Source organism: Osmerus mordax, chromosome 18 (assembly GCF_038355195.1).
Source record: "Osmerus mordax isolate fOsmMor3 chromosome 18, fOsmMor3.pri, whole genome shotgun sequence".
Classification (NCBI taxonomy): domain Eukaryota; kingdom Metazoa; phylum Chordata; class Actinopteri; order Osmeriformes; family Osmeridae; genus Osmerus; species Osmerus mordax.
This window is the reverse complement of record NC_090067.1, coordinates 10652577-10671303: the sequence shown is the minus strand read 5'-3', so window position 1 is coordinate 10671303 and position 18727 is coordinate 10652577. Positions and strand designations below refer to the sequence as shown.

At 41.9% G+C, this 18727-nt stretch overlaps 3 protein-coding genes across 5 annotated transcripts; 1 reads left to right on the top strand and 2 right to left on the bottom strand.

The window, feature by feature from the left end:
- tra2a (transformer 2 alpha homolog) lies at window positions 1-5651 on the bottom strand. The gene is made up of 9 exons (XM_067256224.1): window positions 5483-5651; window positions 3383-3516; window positions 3112-3277; window positions 2587-2646; window positions 1973-2161; window positions 1314-1429; window positions 921-1154; window positions 742-812; window positions 1-608 (listed from the first exon to the last, which is right to left on the bottom strand). Exons 1-9 carry the CDS (start codon window positions 5516-5518, stop codon window positions 598-600), a joined length of 1017 nt encoding a protein of 338 aa, XP_067112325.1. The 5' UTR covers window positions 5519-5651; the 3' UTR covers window positions 1-597.
- A 202-nt stretch (window positions 5652-5853) lies between these two features.
- On the bottom strand, window positions 5854-9990 carry ccdc126 (coiled-coil domain containing 126). 3 transcript variants are annotated; one of them, XM_067255849.1, is made up of 4 exons: window positions 9686-9981; window positions 7732-7899; window positions 7319-7580; window positions 5854-7154 (listed from the first exon to the last, which is right to left on the bottom strand). In XM_067255849.1, the coding sequence occupies exons 3-4, from the start codon at window positions 7554-7556 to the stop codon at window positions 6910-6912; spliced, it is 483 nt and encodes a 160-aa protein (XP_067111950.1). In that variant the 5' UTR covers window positions 7557-7580; window positions 7732-7899; window positions 9686-9981; the 3' UTR covers window positions 5854-6909. The 3 variants fall into 3 exon arrangements, with proteins under 3 accessions (XP_067111950.1, XP_067111949.1, XP_067111951.1); XM_067255848.1 differs by having other exon boundaries at window positions 7319-7899; window positions 9686-9990; XM_067255850.1 differs by lacking the exon at window positions 7732-7899.
- Window positions 9991-10806: 816 nt separating this feature from the next.
- Window positions 10807-12904, top strand: fam221a (family with sequence similarity 221 member A). Its single transcript, XM_067256302.1, has 7 exons — window positions 10807-10871; window positions 11198-11371; window positions 11572-11762; window positions 11869-11942; window positions 12052-12184; window positions 12300-12353; window positions 12792-12904. The coding sequence occupies exons 1-7, from the start codon at window positions 10807-10809 to the stop codon at window positions 12902-12904; spliced, it is 804 nt and encodes a 267-aa protein (XP_067112403.1).
- The last annotated feature ends 5823 nt before the right edge of the window (window positions 12905-18727 follow it).

The following is an 18727-nucleotide window of genomic DNA, read 5'->3' as shown; positions in this document are numbered from 1 at the left end:
CACATCAGAGATTTTCTTTTTATTGTCAAAAAAACAACAGAAAATACATAAAAAAATTCTCTGGAAGTATTCAAATTATACTCCCAAGACTCAAGGGTTCGTTGAATGAAGACCCAAATACCATTTCATATCAACTATAGGCCTACTGTTTAAATCGCAACCCCCCATCCCCCAAACAAAAATCCACAAAATCACACTGAGATGCATCTTCAACAGAATCACTTATGCTGGGTTGGTGGTGGAGGTAGGTGACCTACACACCCTCACCTGGCCAGTCAATAACAGATCGATGAAAAAAATAAATCAGTAGGGTCAGCCAAAGCAAAGATCAACAGAAGGGAGCATTTATGTTTTAGAACAGGGCCTGGCAGTTCAATCCACACATGGATGCATCCAAATATTTAGAAATTAAGACATCTACAGCACATAAACAAATGACTCCCTCTTAAGTCATATTTTACACAAGTCATAGAAGAGTTCAGAATATCGTTGATATACAATTGTGTTAGCTTGACTGTGTCCCCTCTCCCGCCTCGAGAGATGGTCCCCTACGATCCAACCTCCATGAAGAAATTACGAGATGTTGATATGAGCTTCTCAGTATCGTCCTACAAGAAAATAAGAACTTGGAGTAAAGCTTCATGTCTATACGACTGGCCACGAAGAATGACACTGTAGTGGGTGGAAAGGATGAGAGCTCGGTGGGAAGGATGAGAGCTCAGTGCAAGCGTGTGTACTTACTTGGGCTATAGGACCGGGACCTAGAGCGAGACCTGTATCGGCTGTAGTATGGTGAAGGAGAGCGCCTGCGACTGGTGAGAGAGAGCGACAGGCGTAAGAGTCACCCTTTAGATTTCCTCATCCACAGACTTGTTCATGAATAACAGAGATTGGGCGTCCCGGCTAAACGTTCAACTCACCTGTATTTGGTATCGTAATCATCATATCGGTCGTAACCGCGGTCGTAGCCACGGTCGTAGCCGCGGTCGTTGCCGCGGTCGTAGCCGCGGTCGTAGCCGCGGTCGTAGCCGCGGTCGTTGCCGCGGTCGTAGCCACGGTCGTTGCCGCGGTCGTAGTCCCGACCCCCCCTTCTGCCTCCACTGCTGCTACCGCTGCTCCCGCCACCTCCACCACCACCACCACCACCTCCATTACTGAAGACACGGTATAAAAATGTTGGTCAACAACTAACTATTTCTAGGGGAACATAAATCATGCCAAAAGTGAATTTTTCTACCCTATCAAAAGGTTGTTGAACCTTTTGCCGATTGGATACATGCAAACATCTACAGCATTAATCTGTCTGGTCTTACTATGTAGGTCGTCCCATGTAAATGCCTGGCGTAGGGGTATGGGCGCGTTTGGTAATGGAATAGTCCACTCTGATGCGCCTCCCATCCAGCTCCATTCCATTGGCACGCTCCATTGCCTTCAGGGCAGAGTTCAAAATCAGTCATAACTAAATAAAATGATCCGGTATCTGTAGCTTATCTATATAAACCATTTAGCTCAATTTGGCATCATACTACTTGTCAACTACTTAACCCTCGTGCTGCCTTCGGGTCACATGACCCAAAGGTTCATAACGAACCATTGTTGTGTTTACCCAATACAAAAACAAATAAAAATAATTTTCTTTTAACCATTCCAATGTGGGGGGTCTGAGACAGCCCGACACTTAAAAGAAAATGCTTCACTTTGTTTTTGTATAAGGTAAATTTGTCGCAATACGACGGTGGGTCACAATGACTGATGGGTCAGAATGACCCGAAGATAACACAAGGGTTAAAAAGGATGAAGTTGAGACATTGGATTCTAAGTGCTTGGAAAGACTGACACCTAGTGATGATAGAGTGTAACCACACAAAATGAAGACATAAAATGTTTCACTTACATTTGTCCTTGCTAGTCACGACAAATATGTAATTGTCATGGTCACAGTCTAACACAGGCCGAGGAAATTCTTGATTACCTCCTTGGAATCATCAATTCTCTCAAAGTAGACGAAAGCGAAGCCTCGGGAGCGACCTGTGCGTTGATCGTACACCACGTTGACCCCCGCCAGCGGCCCGTAGCGTGAGAACACCTCCCTGAGGTCCCGCTCTGTGGTGTACAAGCTCAGGCCAAATACCCCCAGGCATGTGTTGGGGTCAGGATTAGCCTGGGGAAGTTATGGTCACCGTTAGCGACCGTGTGTTGTAAGCACTACCACACAGATGTATGCATACAATCCACAAGGTTTCAGATCATCTGAGTCACTAACACACTGGTCACAAAATGCTCCAAATACTGTCCCACTCATTAAGTAGTTAAATCCTTTCATAATACAATTCTTCAAATAGTATTCTATGGGTCACTGTATGACAGTTTTTAATAACCCCTTCTTGCGCAGATTTTCAAAGAACGTCACAGGGAAACTATTTAGTCTACAATGTTTGCACATAAAGTTTTGAGACTAAACTTCTCAAGGACCTCTTACTCCTTCCATTCAAAAAGCTTAAAGGCCTCGCACAGAGTACCCTGGCCTAGTTTGGCCCGATTTCACAGATACTCTCTTGATTGTAGTAGGTAAGAAGGTCCACATACCCTGGCTTCACCCCCATCACTTGCATCATGACTGAATGTTTCTTTTTTGAAGTCATGGCTCTGTTGATGTAATAAGAGGGAGGGGAGCAGGGTTCATAAAAGGGGTTAATAAAAACGTCATCATCATCATCACCACCACCACCAACTGGCTTACCTACATTTGAGGGAGCTGGTATGAAAAACACAGGGAATGGCACAAAAAAAAAATCAAGCTACCCAGTCTAATTGTAAATTAAACTATATTTACTTACATTCAATGATCTATACATGATACAGTGCCAGTCAAAAGTATGGAAACACCTAGTCCTATCGTTTGAAAGACACATGCATGTTCCTATTGTTTATATGCAACAAGATTTACTTTACCAAAATGTGCAGATATTGATACAAAAAGGTACATGTAGGGTGAAGTGCCTTGCCCAAGGACACAACGTCATTTCACACAGCTGGGAATCGAACTGGCAACCTTCAGATTACTAGCCCGATTCCCTAACCGCTCAGCCATCTGACTCCCATCAGACTCACTCTGCTGCCGGTGTTGCGGCGGCGGCTGGACATGGGCGAGGTGCTTTCGCTCTTTTTCCGGCGGTACTCCGGGCTGAAGGAGCGCGAGCGGGACTTCTTCTGGTCAGACGGGGAGCGAGAACGGGAACGGCTGTACCGGCGGTTGGAGTGCCGCCGAGAGTGAGACCTGAAGTAGGTGGAGATGTTGCCCATGAATGCACACAGAAAATGATACGTCAATAAATGAGTGCGTGGGTATGGTTAGAAACGGCAACTGATGTGTTCAGCGAACCTGGACTTTGAGCGTGAACGGGATCGAGACTCTGAGTGTTTGGAAGCTCGGGATAGGCTGGGCGAGTGGGACAGGCTTTCAGACTTGACTGGAACTGGACTGCCACGGTCCGATTTGGATGGGGAGCGAGAGTCCTAGTAGCATAGAAGCTTGTCAGTGAAGTTCTCACACCGCAACACAGTTCATAACACGCACACACACACCCACACACATATTGCAGGTAACACAAACGCAACTTATGTAAACAAGTCCTCATACAACACCTCATCAAAACAGCTCAAACTGTGGAGGAAAGAGTTAGTGCTCAAATTACGCAAACAGAGAACAAAATATTTATGTATGGCCTACGGTGGCATTCTTAACATTCAGAACCCCCCGTGTTATTCAACATGTCTCTCCTGTCCCCCACCTGGGCCACAATCTGCAGTTAACATGCACATACAGAGAAAGAGAGCATAGCAGTATAAAGATACGTTTGGAACATAAACCGTACATTTACTTAACCTATGGATACATTCATTCTTCCAGATTCTGTTTACGCTACTCCCTTTTCTCAGGAATTCTACTGTTCTTCGTTCTTCTTTTTTCAGTTTTTCATTTTCTGATTCCGGTTTTTTTCTCTCTTCCCCAAATTGAAACCAGTTCTGATTTTTAGCCATAACAATGCAAGTGCTTCTATATCTGACCCATCTTCCGTTCTTTTTCTCCCTTCCCACTTCTATGTTCTGCTCTGTAAATGTTTTCATTAGCCTTCTTTAATCTTGGATAGTTTCTTCCACATTCTTGGATAAAACTCTTCAAATCCTTCACGATCAATAACCTTAATGAAAAAAGAACATTCAAAATAATTAAGATCATGGGTTTAAAAAAAAAAGATAATGTGAAATTAACTATTTCTACAGGTGAACAATTACAATGGTTGACTGGCAAAGGGGTTACTTACTGAATTAAAGTTACAATTACTCAAATGAGAAACATTTATCTACTGTGGCTTTGTATAAAGCTGCACTATGTGTTACATAGTTTGAGAATGACAGAGCTTTGGAAGCAGGAAAGGAAGAGCAGTTTAAAAGAAAATGAAATATAACCTCCCTACTACACTGGCTCGCGTTACCCATGTTAGAACTAGAAGATAGTTGATTTTTTGAGCAATCAATACCGTCCATGTCTACTGTCTACTATTTACCCGAATGGCCTTGCTGTCTAAAATGGGGAGATCCAAACTAATACAATCGTTCATTCAATGTGATGTGTCTTTATGTAGCTAATAGTAGGTCACAGTAACATTTGGTAGTAATGGTAGTTAGTGTAGCTCTAGCCTAAATGTACGTTAGACGAAGTACATTACCAGCTGGCTAATTCGAAAACTCAATTGGATCCACGTTTCAATAAACATATAGTTAACATAAAAGCATATCGAATAAAACGTAGCATGCATTTTATGCCATTCAAGCTCATTGAAAGCGAGCTATCAATCTTTTGTTTAGCTAGGACGCATGAGCGACGTTATTATAGTACCACGTACAGGCCAACAGGCTGGTATAAACAACGTTTAAAATGGCCATCGTATGGATTAGGTTTCGCCATGTATAGTTTGGATTTATCTCTTTTGCAAATTGAGTTCATTAGCTAACATTTATAGGCAAACACTTGTGAACCAGCTATCCTTATTTACATGTCATTAGTAGCTGAAGCCACACGAGTAGGCTAGCTACGCACTGTGCTACTGTAGCCTACTTCAACGTTTGTGTCGCCCGGTAATAATTGATTAATTCCAACGAATAACAAGATAGCTATCCATGTACCCATCTGAAACATACGTTGATATGTTATATGAACACGTTAGCGACGCTGGACAGGCCAATCTCAGACAGCTAGAGCTAGCTACAATAAAGTGCTAGCTAGCTCTTTATTGTAGAGCTAGCTAGCACTAGCTGGCTAGGCTACCTTAGTACCTACCAACACATAGGCTAGCTAATCGAGCTAGCTCTACTAGCTAACGTTTCTTGTTAGCAAGGACTCGGGAGGATAGAAATGGAAAGACGATTTAGCTAGCTAGCTACATTAGCAGCTAAATTAGCTAACAACATCAATACTTACTGGTCCGTCAAAGTTTCCATCCTCAATGTCACTCATTTTGTATTACGATTTTGGTAGTACTATCAAGATAGCAACGGCTCTTTGAAGTAACGATATTTGCTGGCAGGCAGCAGCTGTTTCTCTGCCTTCTTTTGTGCTGGCCAAGACAAGTGTGGTAGTTCTGGGAAGATGGCGGATGAGGTAAAGCAGAGGTTGTCGCTGCAGAATTTCTGTAGACGTCATCTGCGAACGCTTGCGACCGGATGTTACTCCAAGCTCTGTCTCTTAAACCAAAACATGCCGCAGGTACGGGTAAATAACAAATATTCATAAAGTCGCATCGAATCAATCACATAAGAGTTAATAAAGCATTAGACAAGGCACAATACAAGTTCCGATAGACCAGTGTATTAGATTTACAGGGCCCAACGGAGACACAGTATGTGATAAGAATTATTGTATACCTATTTTTTTGTTGGTGGGGTCGGACGACCATATGAGACAAACAATGGTAATCACAAATCACTAGCTACATTGCCTTTCTAAATTCCTCTCCAATGTATATCCACGTACTGTATATATAATCAGACTGTAAGCCTGACTTTACATACACTTCCCTGAAATTGCATCAATCAGTGTCCAAAATATGAAATAACCTTCTACCAATCAACGTTTCTTGATGTAATGGCTGACCAGTAGGATCGAGTACAAACGACTAACTACCACACTCAAGTGATAATGTACATTTGGCAAGGGATAATAGGACCCTACTAATCAATCTGTGATGTAAACCATGACAGAAAAGGTGAAAGTGACCAATTGGGTTCAACTCAAGACATATTCAAACTCAGAATCTGCAAGGATGATCAACAGACTTCAACCTAAGGTAAGGTCATGAGAGATCAATCGAGAATTGAGCCATAGCAATGACATACAACAATTTGAACCACCCCCACACGTTATTTAGTCCTCTTAAAATAATCTTTCAGTAAAAATAAGATTCATCAAGCTTTCAGAGTGCAAATATAATTCTTTGGATTATCTCTATCTAAAGTCTAAAGCTTAATTGCTGTCTTCACATATATTATCTAAGAAGCGACTCCCCTTATGTAAGCACCAGAGCTGCAGAAAACCGAGGCTACATGACACAATTTCCAATCTACCATGACTGCATGAATTAGTTCCGAATTTTGATATGGCAAAGCAGTATTGCAAATTCATAGGCCCACTCATGTGTAGTTGGCTGTCTTGTCAGAGGTAAATCCCATTGGATGGAGTTTCAGTTTGTCCATTTTATTTGTTGTCAAAACACTATAGATTCCAAAGCACTCAGCTAGAATTGAAGCCTAAAAGAGTCAATGATGGAAAATATAAAAATGTGCAGAAATTTCCTCATAAAAAAATAGACCTAAACTACTTTACTAGGGAGGAGCAGGTAGTCTCTTGCACTATACCCCTTGGTGGGCTCTATTAGGTGTATGTGCAGGCAGCTGTGGTGTTTCCAGGTGACTGTCAGGTGTCCCCTGCTTGGTGGCTTTATGTAAGGCAGCAGGAGCAGAGGAAAGGGCACCCCCTGCAGGATGGGAGGTGTTAGTGGCGGAGGAGTTCGCCACCAGATCGACCTTCCCCTCCAATTTAACCAGCCGTGTCATAATATCATCCAGCAACACGGCTATGGTCCTCTTCAGATCAGCTAGAGGTGAGCAAGAAACAGAAAGAGACAAGTAGGGAGGGAAGTTACCAAGTCTGAACAAACAATTACGTTAAAGATAGAAAAGCGACTGTAAGTCGCTCTGGATAAGAGCGTCTGCTAAGTGACTAAATGTAAATGTAAAGGCAACTAAATTGAGCCCTTACCATATCCTGCCATAGAGGTGCCCTGTGGGCCACCAGGTGCATTCTGGTTCTCTTCTGTGAGCACTTTGACGTAGCGACGGCTTAGCTCAAGAATCTGCTGCCTAAGCTCGGCACTGCTCTGGTGCTGTGGTTGCTGCACTGTGTAGCGCAACAACATTAGTCCCCACACCAGCCCAAACACCAGCAATAGCATGCTCAGCTTCTGGGACATGTTCCTCCGCAGCAGTGCACCCAGCATGGTACAGGGACTGGGGCTGGAGGTCTGGGAGTGTGAGGAAGGAAGGGAGAAGGACTCAAGTTTTAGGCAGGAGGTGAGCAAGCTTGCTGGGGTTGTATGTAAAGAGGTGGAAAGGGAGTCGGTCTGAGGCGGGAAGCTGGGAGTCTGTTGGATTGGCCTGGAGGTGGCTTTGGACCTTGTTCTGAGAAGCCTTGTGAACTGGGAACGTCTTTACGGCACACAGAGTTAAGGGGTAATGGGTAAGGGCTGGAGCACGAGAAGCTGAAGGAGCAGGAAGCCTGGCATCAAACCACAGGAACACATCCCTTATGTAACATCCTTCATTCAGGATGTCAGATAAGACCTGTAGACAAACACAGTACACCATAAAAAGATGAGTTTAAGTCTAAGAATCATCAAATATGGCGTCAGGAAACAAATACTTCTAGAATGATTTATTTGCTTAGTGCAGACACACAATAAGCTACTAGGGATGTAACAATACACATCTCACGATACAGGGTGTACGATACAATACGTATCACGATACAGGGTGTACGATACAATACGTATCACGATATTTTGAACAAAAATGAAACTGATATTCAATTAACAGATTTATGAAACTGAAATTCAATTAACAGATTTATTTCCAAAACATTAAACATTTTCAAAAAATGTATTTGTTGTACATACAATTTAGTTAACGCGATTTCTGTGAATGCAATAAATGCATGCATGCATGCATGACACAGGTGCAGAGTAGGTCGTGCGGTGGTAACTCAACCAATAGGATCAAACGGACGTCATATTGTTAAAATATTGCCATAACTCTACGATACATATTGTCAAAATGTTGTATTGCGATATATTGTCACACCCCTATTAGCTACCAATTCAAATAGCACAGAACAACATAGGCTAGTTTGTTCATGTACCAGCATGAACCTGGGCCTTAATCATATAACATGATACAATTGTTATCTGGACTAGATAAAAACTGTACAATGCCGAGGCTCAAGGAATATATTATTGCTTTCATCAGTCTGTCATTGGGTTCTTTCTCTGCAGTCCTATGGGTGTGGGCACATCTTATGGAGGTCAGATAAGGGACAATGACTGAGGGAAATCAATTATGAAAAGAAGAGTAACAAAATCCAGACGGATGCATCCCCACCTCTTATGTACACACGCACTTAAAGTGACCTCTCACTACTTTGCTGCTACTGAACAATAAACAAGACAAACAACTGGATGGGGAAAAGAGTGGTGTAAGAGAGTAAAAACAGTTAATCAGATGTTGCTTCCTGAAAGTTTTCAACAGTTGCCTCACTCTCTTGCAACATATAGTCTCTTCTTCTAAACAGTTGTCCAGTTTTCTTTTAATACTTTTTGGGGGGTCTTTTTGGTGTCTGAGAACCAAAGTATCAATGTCAATGTTACACATTGAACTGGTAGTGTAAGAAGAATATGCATGTCTAAAAGACTTTGAGTGCCAACAATATGTTCAACTCAACTCAGGGGCAATATAAATATTCGGCAGCATAAATGACTCACCCACTAAAACTCCACTGTTAACAAACCTGCATGAGCTCAACATATGTAGAGCGAGTGTGACTCAAATTGGTGTAATAAAAAAAAGAGGGTGTATAGCAGATTGATGCGATATCCCTGCAGTATATCTCCACACCACAGATGTTAGTCACGAATTGAAAACAACATATAGTCAAATATTTATCCAACTCTGTAATCTGGCCAGTGTTGCTTTAGCTAAAACACTGATGGAAAGATTGCCTGTTGAAATCCTGACCCTGCATTTACAACACAGAAATGATAAAACAAGACGTTTGAAATAATGTATAACCATTCAAACTCACTAGATCGAGAAGAGACCTGTTTGTAAACGATAGTCATAACAAATGTACTACTTGGAACACCACAACTAGCTAACGTTCCTAGCTTGCAGCATAGCACCAATCTATCTCAGCAGTAGTCGGGAGCTAGCGTAGCTAGCGAGCGAGCTAACAAGTTTTCAGACAGCTGCCAACGGTCGTTAAATAGCTCTCGTGATACAAACGTTGAAAACGCGTCTTTCACCTGAAAAAGTTTTACATATTTGGATTAAAGGGAAACCCCTCCTTAAAACGTACCTTTGTTACTTTGTGTCCGTGGTGTTTCAGATGTCAGACTGGTTTCCCATTCCAAATAAGATGGAGCTGTAAGCGTGCAAAAACTAGAAAGCTCAACCGATGAGGGTCGTAGTGTATAAACACCATCACCACACCACCATGCTAGTGCTAGCCCGCTGCCAGATGTTGCTTACAAAACAAGTTAACGTTACTGATAGCTGCAATTATATTGCATGCTAACTTGTCAGGTTGACATTCACAAAAAGCACAGACTGTCGTTTTCTTTGCTCAGAATATTTATGAAAAACAGCCTTCCCCAAGAACTCAGTCTCGAACTGTCAGAAGTCGATAGTAAATGATGTGTACTGCGTCACCATCCTTCGGACTGCGTGGCTTCTGGGAAATGTATTTTACGTATTAACACTGGCCAGTCTGACCTTGCAATGCAATGCATACTTATGAGGGGCCGTTTAATTCAGACTGTCCTTACACAAACACATATTAAACACATACACATTCACATATGAAACGTTCACACACATTCATACTACTGAAAACTCACATCCACCACATGTAAAATGCTCGCAGACACGAAACGCATTCACATGAATGTGAAATGTTCATGCACGCATTCATACAACTAAAAACTCACATCCACATATGTGAAATGCTTGCATTGACACATGAAACGCATTCACGTGAAATGTTCACACGGGCATATACGACTGAACATTTACATAGCCTACATAAGAAATGCTCGCATGTGAAACACATTCACACACTCATATATGAAACGCTCAAGTCTTATAAGGATGAATAAGACGCTTTGAAAAGAGTGTGAGAACATCACACTTTGCAAAGATGTTTGTGGATTTTTGTTTATTTAATTTAATTTTTTTAAATTTTTCCCACATACACAGTGAAAGGAGAGGAAAGAGGAGTGGGGAGATGAGAACAGATAAGCCTATAACAGAATAGGCATACACATCAATAATATATTCTATAATATTGCGGAGGGGAAAGCGCTAGGGTTTCCTCTCCCATCACTTAGCAACGTGAACACTGGCCCGCGGGAGTAGCTTTAACTGGATACTAGTCGTAGCAGTAGTTGTTTAGTTTCTATTTGAAACGAGGGTTTCATTATGGAAAGACTGTGTCTCGATAAGACTGCTTTAACAGCAGTAGATGACTATCTGGAATACAGAAGGTTTGACTAAGGGTTGACTGTTTTCAGGGTTAAATTAGCCTAAGCTTTTCAAAAGAATAAGTAGACTAGACTAGCTAACTAATAGTCTAGCTAGGGAGTGTAGCCTAGCCAAAGCTCGCTGATAACACGACCTAGACTGCTAACTCAATAATGTATTGAGACAGGTTCAGAGTTTCTAAACACCTGAATGTAATCCGTTGTTGTAGCTAATATTATGGAATTATTTTATGGCAGTTAACCATTACAGTAGGCAACGTTTCGCAAAACTGTTTTTTACACATTAAGCACTACTGTAGCCGTATCCCATTTCTATGTTTCTCTCCAAGAATTGTTGGTGAGTACGATGGAGGCAGACTATTTTCCCCAGAAGAATATGAAGAGTACAAGAAGAAGGTCCTCCCTCAGAGATTCAAGAACAGGCTGTATGTGAGCTTTGGAGTGCCATGGGGTAAAGACTGCAAGCTCATAGGCCCAGAGACAGCATGTTTCTGCACACACAGGTACAGTACAGTCAACTATGCTGTCATTTGGGAAACTTTGAGTTGTTATTCTATAAATAGGCCTACACTTTAACTGTTACCCGAAGAGGAAGAAAACAGACCTTTGGTTTACATTACATTACATTACAAGTGCTCGGCTTGGTTCTAGATGGCTTATTTACCTGAGTATATTCACAGCTGTTTTGTGTTCAATTCTCCAGGTACAAGCAGCACCAGACAGACTTTGAGGTTGTTCCTTCTGAACGGCCTCTAGTCCTCCGATGTCTGGTCCTCCGATGTCCATGTGCTGCTTATGAGTACGTTCCTCTGAACGGGTCGCAACCTATCCGCTGCAGGTGCAAACACTCTGCCCACGATCACAATGCAGCCTCCAAACACCTGTGTAGGAAATGTGAGTTTGGCTGACTTCCCCAATAATAGGTGGAGAGATGTACCGAAGAACCCTCATCCATGTGGGTTTTTTCTTCCATTTTGAACTTCCTGTCTCCTGTTCTCAGGTACATCCTGTACTGGGTTCCGGAGCACCGTCACCTGTGGGTGTGGTGAGCCCAGCTCAGCCCACCAGACTCAAGTGAGATTCAGGTCAAAGTTTCAGTTTGAACTAGACCAAGGATTCAGCAGTACCTGATAGAAACCTGATATTGAGCATCACTGTCTAGTACATCAGTCTCCTCCTGCAGGTTGAGACAATAGAGGAACGGGAGGCTCGAGGACGGCCTGTTGGTCTGTGTGTTCCTTATGCTGCAATGGGGGGACTCACTGGGTTCAGCTCTTTGGCTGAGGGGTACCTGAGACTCGATGACAGCGGTGTAGGTGAGACATCCCCACAGATGTTTTCCATGTGGATTCCAATGAAATGTTCCAAATATATGTGTGTCTGTATGTGTAGGTGCTCCTCCCCTCGATACCTTGACCTCTGGACCATCAGGGGCGTTACAGCATGTGTTTGAGAAGGCCTATGGTCCAACCTCCGAACCTACAGGTCAGAACATAGGATGGTCTTACCTCTGGACCTACAGGTCAGAACATAGGATGGTCCTACCTCTGGACCTACAGGTCAGAACATAGGATGGTCCAACCTCTAGACCTACAGGTCAGAACATAGGATGGTCTTACCTCTGGACCTACAGGTCAGAACATAGGATGGTCCTACCTCTGGACCTACAGGTCAGAACATAGGATGGTCTTACCTCTGGACCTACAGGCCAGAACATAGGATGGTCTTACCTCTGGACCTACAGGCCAGAACATAGGATGGTCCTACCTCTGGACCTACAGGTCAGAACAGAGGCTGTAAGGTGCCCTCCATTTCTCTTCTTACAATTTAGCAGGGGGCACTGTATAGTGAACTGAATAAACAATACCCTTCAACATCTTTGTAGGAACATTAAATACATTTACTGTTTTCTGATATGTGCAGCTGAGTCATCAGTGACCCAGGTGTTGTCGAACTTGAGGATGAAGGAGGAGGAAGAGATGGCGTACTTTGAGAGGCGCTACCAGGAGAGGGTGAGGAATGTTCAGTGGCACTAGAGGGCAGTGCAGAGCAATCGACCGCTGTTCAGTGATGCACAGATAAGCATACAGCAGAACTGTTGCGGTTGGTCAAATGCAGGAATCGGCAGAGGGATAGAGTGCCAACAGCTTTACAATCATGCCAAAACTGTAACTGTTTCCTACATGAAGAGATTTTATTTCTGTTCTATTGTGTTTTTATAGCATCTAAAATGTACAAGGCATGAGTAATGTCTAAAGCTGCAGTATCATTCATAGATAAATAGTGTAATTATCCATTGTTTCAGCTAAAGGCGGAGAGACTGGCTGCCAGAGAGAAGATCTCGTCAACAAGAGGTAGCACATCATCATTGTCCACTAAACCACCTGCAACTGCACCCAACAAGCGCCTTCCCAAATAACCCTGCAAGCAACTATCTAAATAGCTACAAGTCAAAGACACTTGGAACGTTTCCCACTCAAACAGTCCAAGTGTAATATAATCCAAAAATGAAATACCGTCATTGAATTGAATAATGCTCACTCGTTTTGAAAAGTTAGCCTTTTTGTAACTTCTTGATTTTATTTAATTGGGATCTACTTTAATATCAAATTGGGCCTGTTATTGAACAGCGATATAGACTTTTCTGCATGTTATTGTGTTTGACATCAAATAATTGGCCCAGTACAACATGCAGTGTACATATACAAACAGAGACTTGCCTATGTGTACAACCTTGCCTATGTGTGACCTCAATGTAATCAACAACCGAGGGATACTTGAAGAGGCCAGTCAACCTCTAGCCAATCAGTGACTTAGTCCAATCAGCAAAAAGCCAAAGATGAACACACAGCAGGCATAACTGCAGGCTGCACTTGAGAACTGTAGTAGGTCGGGTACAGCATACATCGAAGGAAGAGTCATTTATAGTGACCTGCCATATCGTCCACTAGGGGGTATTGGGAGCTTCCATTAATCTACCATTAATCACAAACCATTCATCATATTCCTTTTTTCATGTGAATGCCTAGTGGGGCTTTTGTCCAAGTGGTTGTCCAACTAAAACAGGGGGGGGCGGGGTGCCCCTAATATAATGGTAGGGGAAACACTGATTACACAATGTTTTTAATGAATCTGTATGAAACACTATGGAGGAGAAGAACCTGGTACCATATACCAAGCAGCTTCAGTGACTTGGACTGTGGAAACCAAAGTAAACTAGATAATGAGAAGTTAAGTGGTTAAATGTATATAGCCTGTTTGTTTGATCTCAAAAGGGATAAGCTACATAAAAGATGAAAGCATGTATCTTATATGTGTGGTGCGTCTGAACAAATGTAAGTTGTTTACCAAATATGGTACCACGGATTACATGATGATAAAGAAAATCTGAAGGTTTCGATATGGAGATCAGTGTACTGTCTGGATTGATTAATCCAATTCTTCATGGCAGATCAGTGTTGATGAGAACTGTGTTAATCCTCAGGAATGGAATAAAAAAGAATAGAACATGCAATGTTCTTTCTTGGGCAGTACACTTTTAAGTTTCTTAAATGAATCATAGTAGACAGGATGTAAACATAAACTCCCACACAAATGTTCCCCACGTCAGGTCACAGTGGATCATCCTCATGCTGTAGGGACTGCATCAGTGAACGTAGTCCCATCACCTGTGTCGTCACACAGCGGACACCTGGGGAACCGTTTTTGATCTTGTGAGTGTGTGCTGAACAGGTGGTCTAGAGGGAGAGGGACAGGAGGTGGGCTGCAGAGGTGGCAAGGATGCACCTGCGTCCCTCCAGCCAAGGGTAGGAGAGGGAAGCCAGTGGAATGGATCTTGTCTGAAGGCTGACACTTCACATTCAGTGTGTGTGTGATGATGGGAATATCTGCCGCTATGGCATCAACACTCGCATGTACACAGTACTACACACTGAGAGACGCGAGACTCTTTTTAGAACCAAGCATCCAGATATTAGGACATTTGTAGCCTCTGTGTCTTATTGATTTTAAATTGTGTAAAGTTCTAGAACTTTCCACATCAGTCTCACAGACAGGTATAAGAGAAAAAGTCATTCTATAAGAAAAGACCAGAGAAAATAGTCTGGCACCATTAGCTTGTTGTGCATAATTGCTTCACCATAGCAACCCAGTTTTGGCCTGAAATGTAATTAACTTTGGGAATCTGATCAAGAAAATTACTACCTCAATTGCAGCATTGCCATGGGAACCACACCCATCTTTTTTGACAGGGTGCTTAACCGAGAATGAGAGAAGAACAGAGATTAGGAGGGCAATTATGTTGTGCGCAAACACTTCATTACTGTAGTACCGTGTAGTGTGAGGACAGATCGGCTAAATTGAAGTAGAGCACATTTTTTCTAATCTGACTAAAATAGGAGAAAGGAGAGAGACAAAGAATCAAAGACAGGACTCAGGAAGTAAGTATCTTAAGATGTTGGTGCCATAACCATCTTTAAAATATTTAAGATGAATAACTTGATTTGGTTGTATATGTTTGAAAAGATTAATTGTGAGGTTTTTTCTTAAATGGATCTTGGCTGCTGTTCTCCTTGAGTCTCAGTATGATAAATAGAGGGGAGTAGAGAACAACCAGTATCCTTTTCCCAACAAGATCGATCAATTGGTTTTACTTTCATGCCACAGGCAGAAAATACATCAGAACCACTGGAATCAAAGCCCAAACAATACAACATCAAAGCTTTGGTTTTTCTTTTGTTATGTCTTTGTATTCTATTTGGAATAGTTGGAAATCGAAAATGCTGTGATTTCATGGAGCCTGTTTGTTTTCCACTTCGATGGCCTCCTATGTTACTAGGATCTTTGAAGGATGTTAGGATGGGGGGAAGGGACAAGTGAAGGGATGAGGGGAGTATTTTCTTTATTCTCCAAGCGTTCAAATAGCAAATAGAAGGCAATGTCGTGCAGTTGTGAAAAAATCAATAACAATGCTTGGCTATCGAAGATGATTTCGAACCCTATTTAAAACTCTTCACACACACACACACACACACATGCTAGCACACACGCACACAAACTTTCCATCATACTCAGACAATCAAGGGGATTCAAAGGAAAGCAGAAACCAAAAATGAGAACGGAACTCTTTCCTGATCTCTGATTGTCTTTTCAAAGTGAACTATTTGCAGTCATCGAGGGACCCCTGATTGGGTGAGACACTCAAGGCAAAATCAAAGGATGTGATACTTCATGATGAAACATAAAAAGAGGAAGTGAGCAAGAAGTGAGTGAGAGACAGAAAGATGCAGGCTGGCAGAACAGAAAAGAAAACAAACAATTTGACTGAAGAGGATAGACAAAGACTTACATTTAGAGGTTAAGACAGGCTGCGATGCCAGAAGTAGAGAGGAAGAAAGGTCGAGAGACATAACTTTTCTTAAGGAGCCGTCTGAGCCTGTTGATAAGGACCCTGTTGATTTGCTGTTATCTCTGTTCGTTCTCTTCCTCATCACCGTTTAAGCTTTCTCTCCCCATAACACCCTCTTAAGACCCCTTGAATCGTGAGAAGAATGGTGAAGGAAATGGAACAAGCAAGAGACAGATAGGGACAGGAACTGGCTGAGTTTCTTTTAAAGTCAGAGAGAGAGAAAGAGAGGGAAGGTGATAAAGATGTGAGTCAGTGGGTTTTGTGTGCTTGTGTGCAGCGAAGTAGAATAATACCAAGTACTAGATGATTAAAACTGAACGCTGTTCTCTGTGCATGCCTGTGTCTGGGCGGTGTGGAGTGTGCAGGAACTCAACGTAACATCACACAAACATTAGTAATAATAACTATCAAACCCTAATGTTGAAGTAGAAAGAAATGTCTTTAAAAAGCTGCACATTCTACTGCCGGACAACTATAGCAAAGTGCTTTTTAATGCTTCAGATGGAATCTTAATAAGGGTTGCTTAAATTATGCTTTATTAAGTGCCCAATCCCATGTCAGGCAGCAATGCTCAACCAAGTAGTTGGAACTGAAATAAATTACTTAAACAAGTCAAACATAAATGATTGTCTAGGCTAGACTGTTGATAGTGTTCTGTCTGGGATGCACACACGCACAAAACCCACCCAAACTGACTGAGGGGCTGTATGAAAGGTGACCACACAAGATGAACTACCTCACTGTCACACACACAATCATCATACACTGTCCATGTGACTGGAATAGTGATATGCACTTTGACAGTTTATTGGTTTAACAGTGATTGATTGTTGGTGTTTTTATTGGTCCACACCTTTTATTGGAGGTGTTATTCATTTTCTTTACAGTACTGGCAGTGAATGCTGACCTGAGGTCACAACTGCACTGGACACATGACATGACTTTGCTGTCATTCTTCAAATCAGTCTGTCAAAGTAGGATGCTTCTTGTATGAATGACATGCAGTCAGACACAGAGTGAGGACACAAGGCCGTAACCATGGAGTTAACATTGGGGGGGACGAAATCTGCTGGGGAAATGTCATTTCCTTCTTTTTTTACGTTTAGTTATGAATATGATTTTTTATGATCATTTCGGACAGCGTGCGTGGTTGCCTGTCGTAGCGTAGCACATTTATATTTTCTGGGGAGGGATGTGTGTCCCCCAATATATATTATGAATACGGTCCTGTGAGGACGAGACGGTCAACAACATAGACTGACAACATTCAGAAGAACTGATGGGTTGACTTGCCTTCACAACAGCAGTGACTAACGGCCTCTTAATTAACAGGAGACAAATAATAATGTGAACCAGAACATACGGATTTACATTTCCTGCAATTTCCTGAAGGGAAGTTAACATTTTACTGTGTCACAGATAAATTAAGCTCCTAGAACATTGTCAATTTTCATTGATAATTGGCCTTCACATCTTATTTAATGCACTGCTCATTGAAAGGCAAAATTACATGGAAAACCAGCACCAAACCTTAATGTTACCTTCAATGATCCATTTTAATATATAAAGTGTTAGGTTTAGATATAGAACATTACTTACATTTTGGGGGTTTGGGTTAGTTGTCGGTGCTGATCTGCAGGCAACTGTGAAACCTTTTTGTGACATTGATTACTTGATTTTATTGAGGTATTGGTTTTGTCTTCTTTTGGTTAGACTGCCTGTACTGGTGGAGAGGTAACAATGATGGTGGTACTGGGGTTGTTTTCTATGCAGATGCGTTGAGCTACTATCTAAACTTAAAACACCAACATTTGTCTTATCAGCTTGAACAACAGCATGAAATACAATGTGTTTAGCTTGTACATCATGTCAGATAAAGACAACAGTATGGTTAAAAGCAGTAATTTAAATGCCATTTGTATTAAATATATGCTTTAGGCAACTGGATATGTTGAGCTTTTTTTTCCCTAGTAAGCATTTATAGACACAAGAAAAGAGGAGATAGAGAGCGACTGCCAGATAGTCGCAGCCTTTTCTTGTTACATTTGCAGGGACCAAATAGGAACAACTCGCCAAATGCAGTTACATAAAAGCCATTTCAACTCTTCTAAGAAATGTAGTGCAATCAATAATGTGTCATTCACTTCAACAATACATCTTGAAGTGAGGATACAAGCTTTCAAAAATGAGTGGTCGAGCGCCAAGGGGAATAACATTTGCATTACAACCAGCTTGAGCTGGCTAATACACAATACTTTAATTCTGGCATTAAGGAAAGGGATTTCAGATTTCACTATGAACATGTAATCATTGGTGAAAGGCTTACTGTATGAAGTATCAGGATACCAGATACTGCACAACTGTATAGCACTGAGTAAACAGACAGCATGGTTTGTTTTCTTGTATGATAGATAATGAGAATGTTTATCTTTTATTTGTTTTATTACATCTT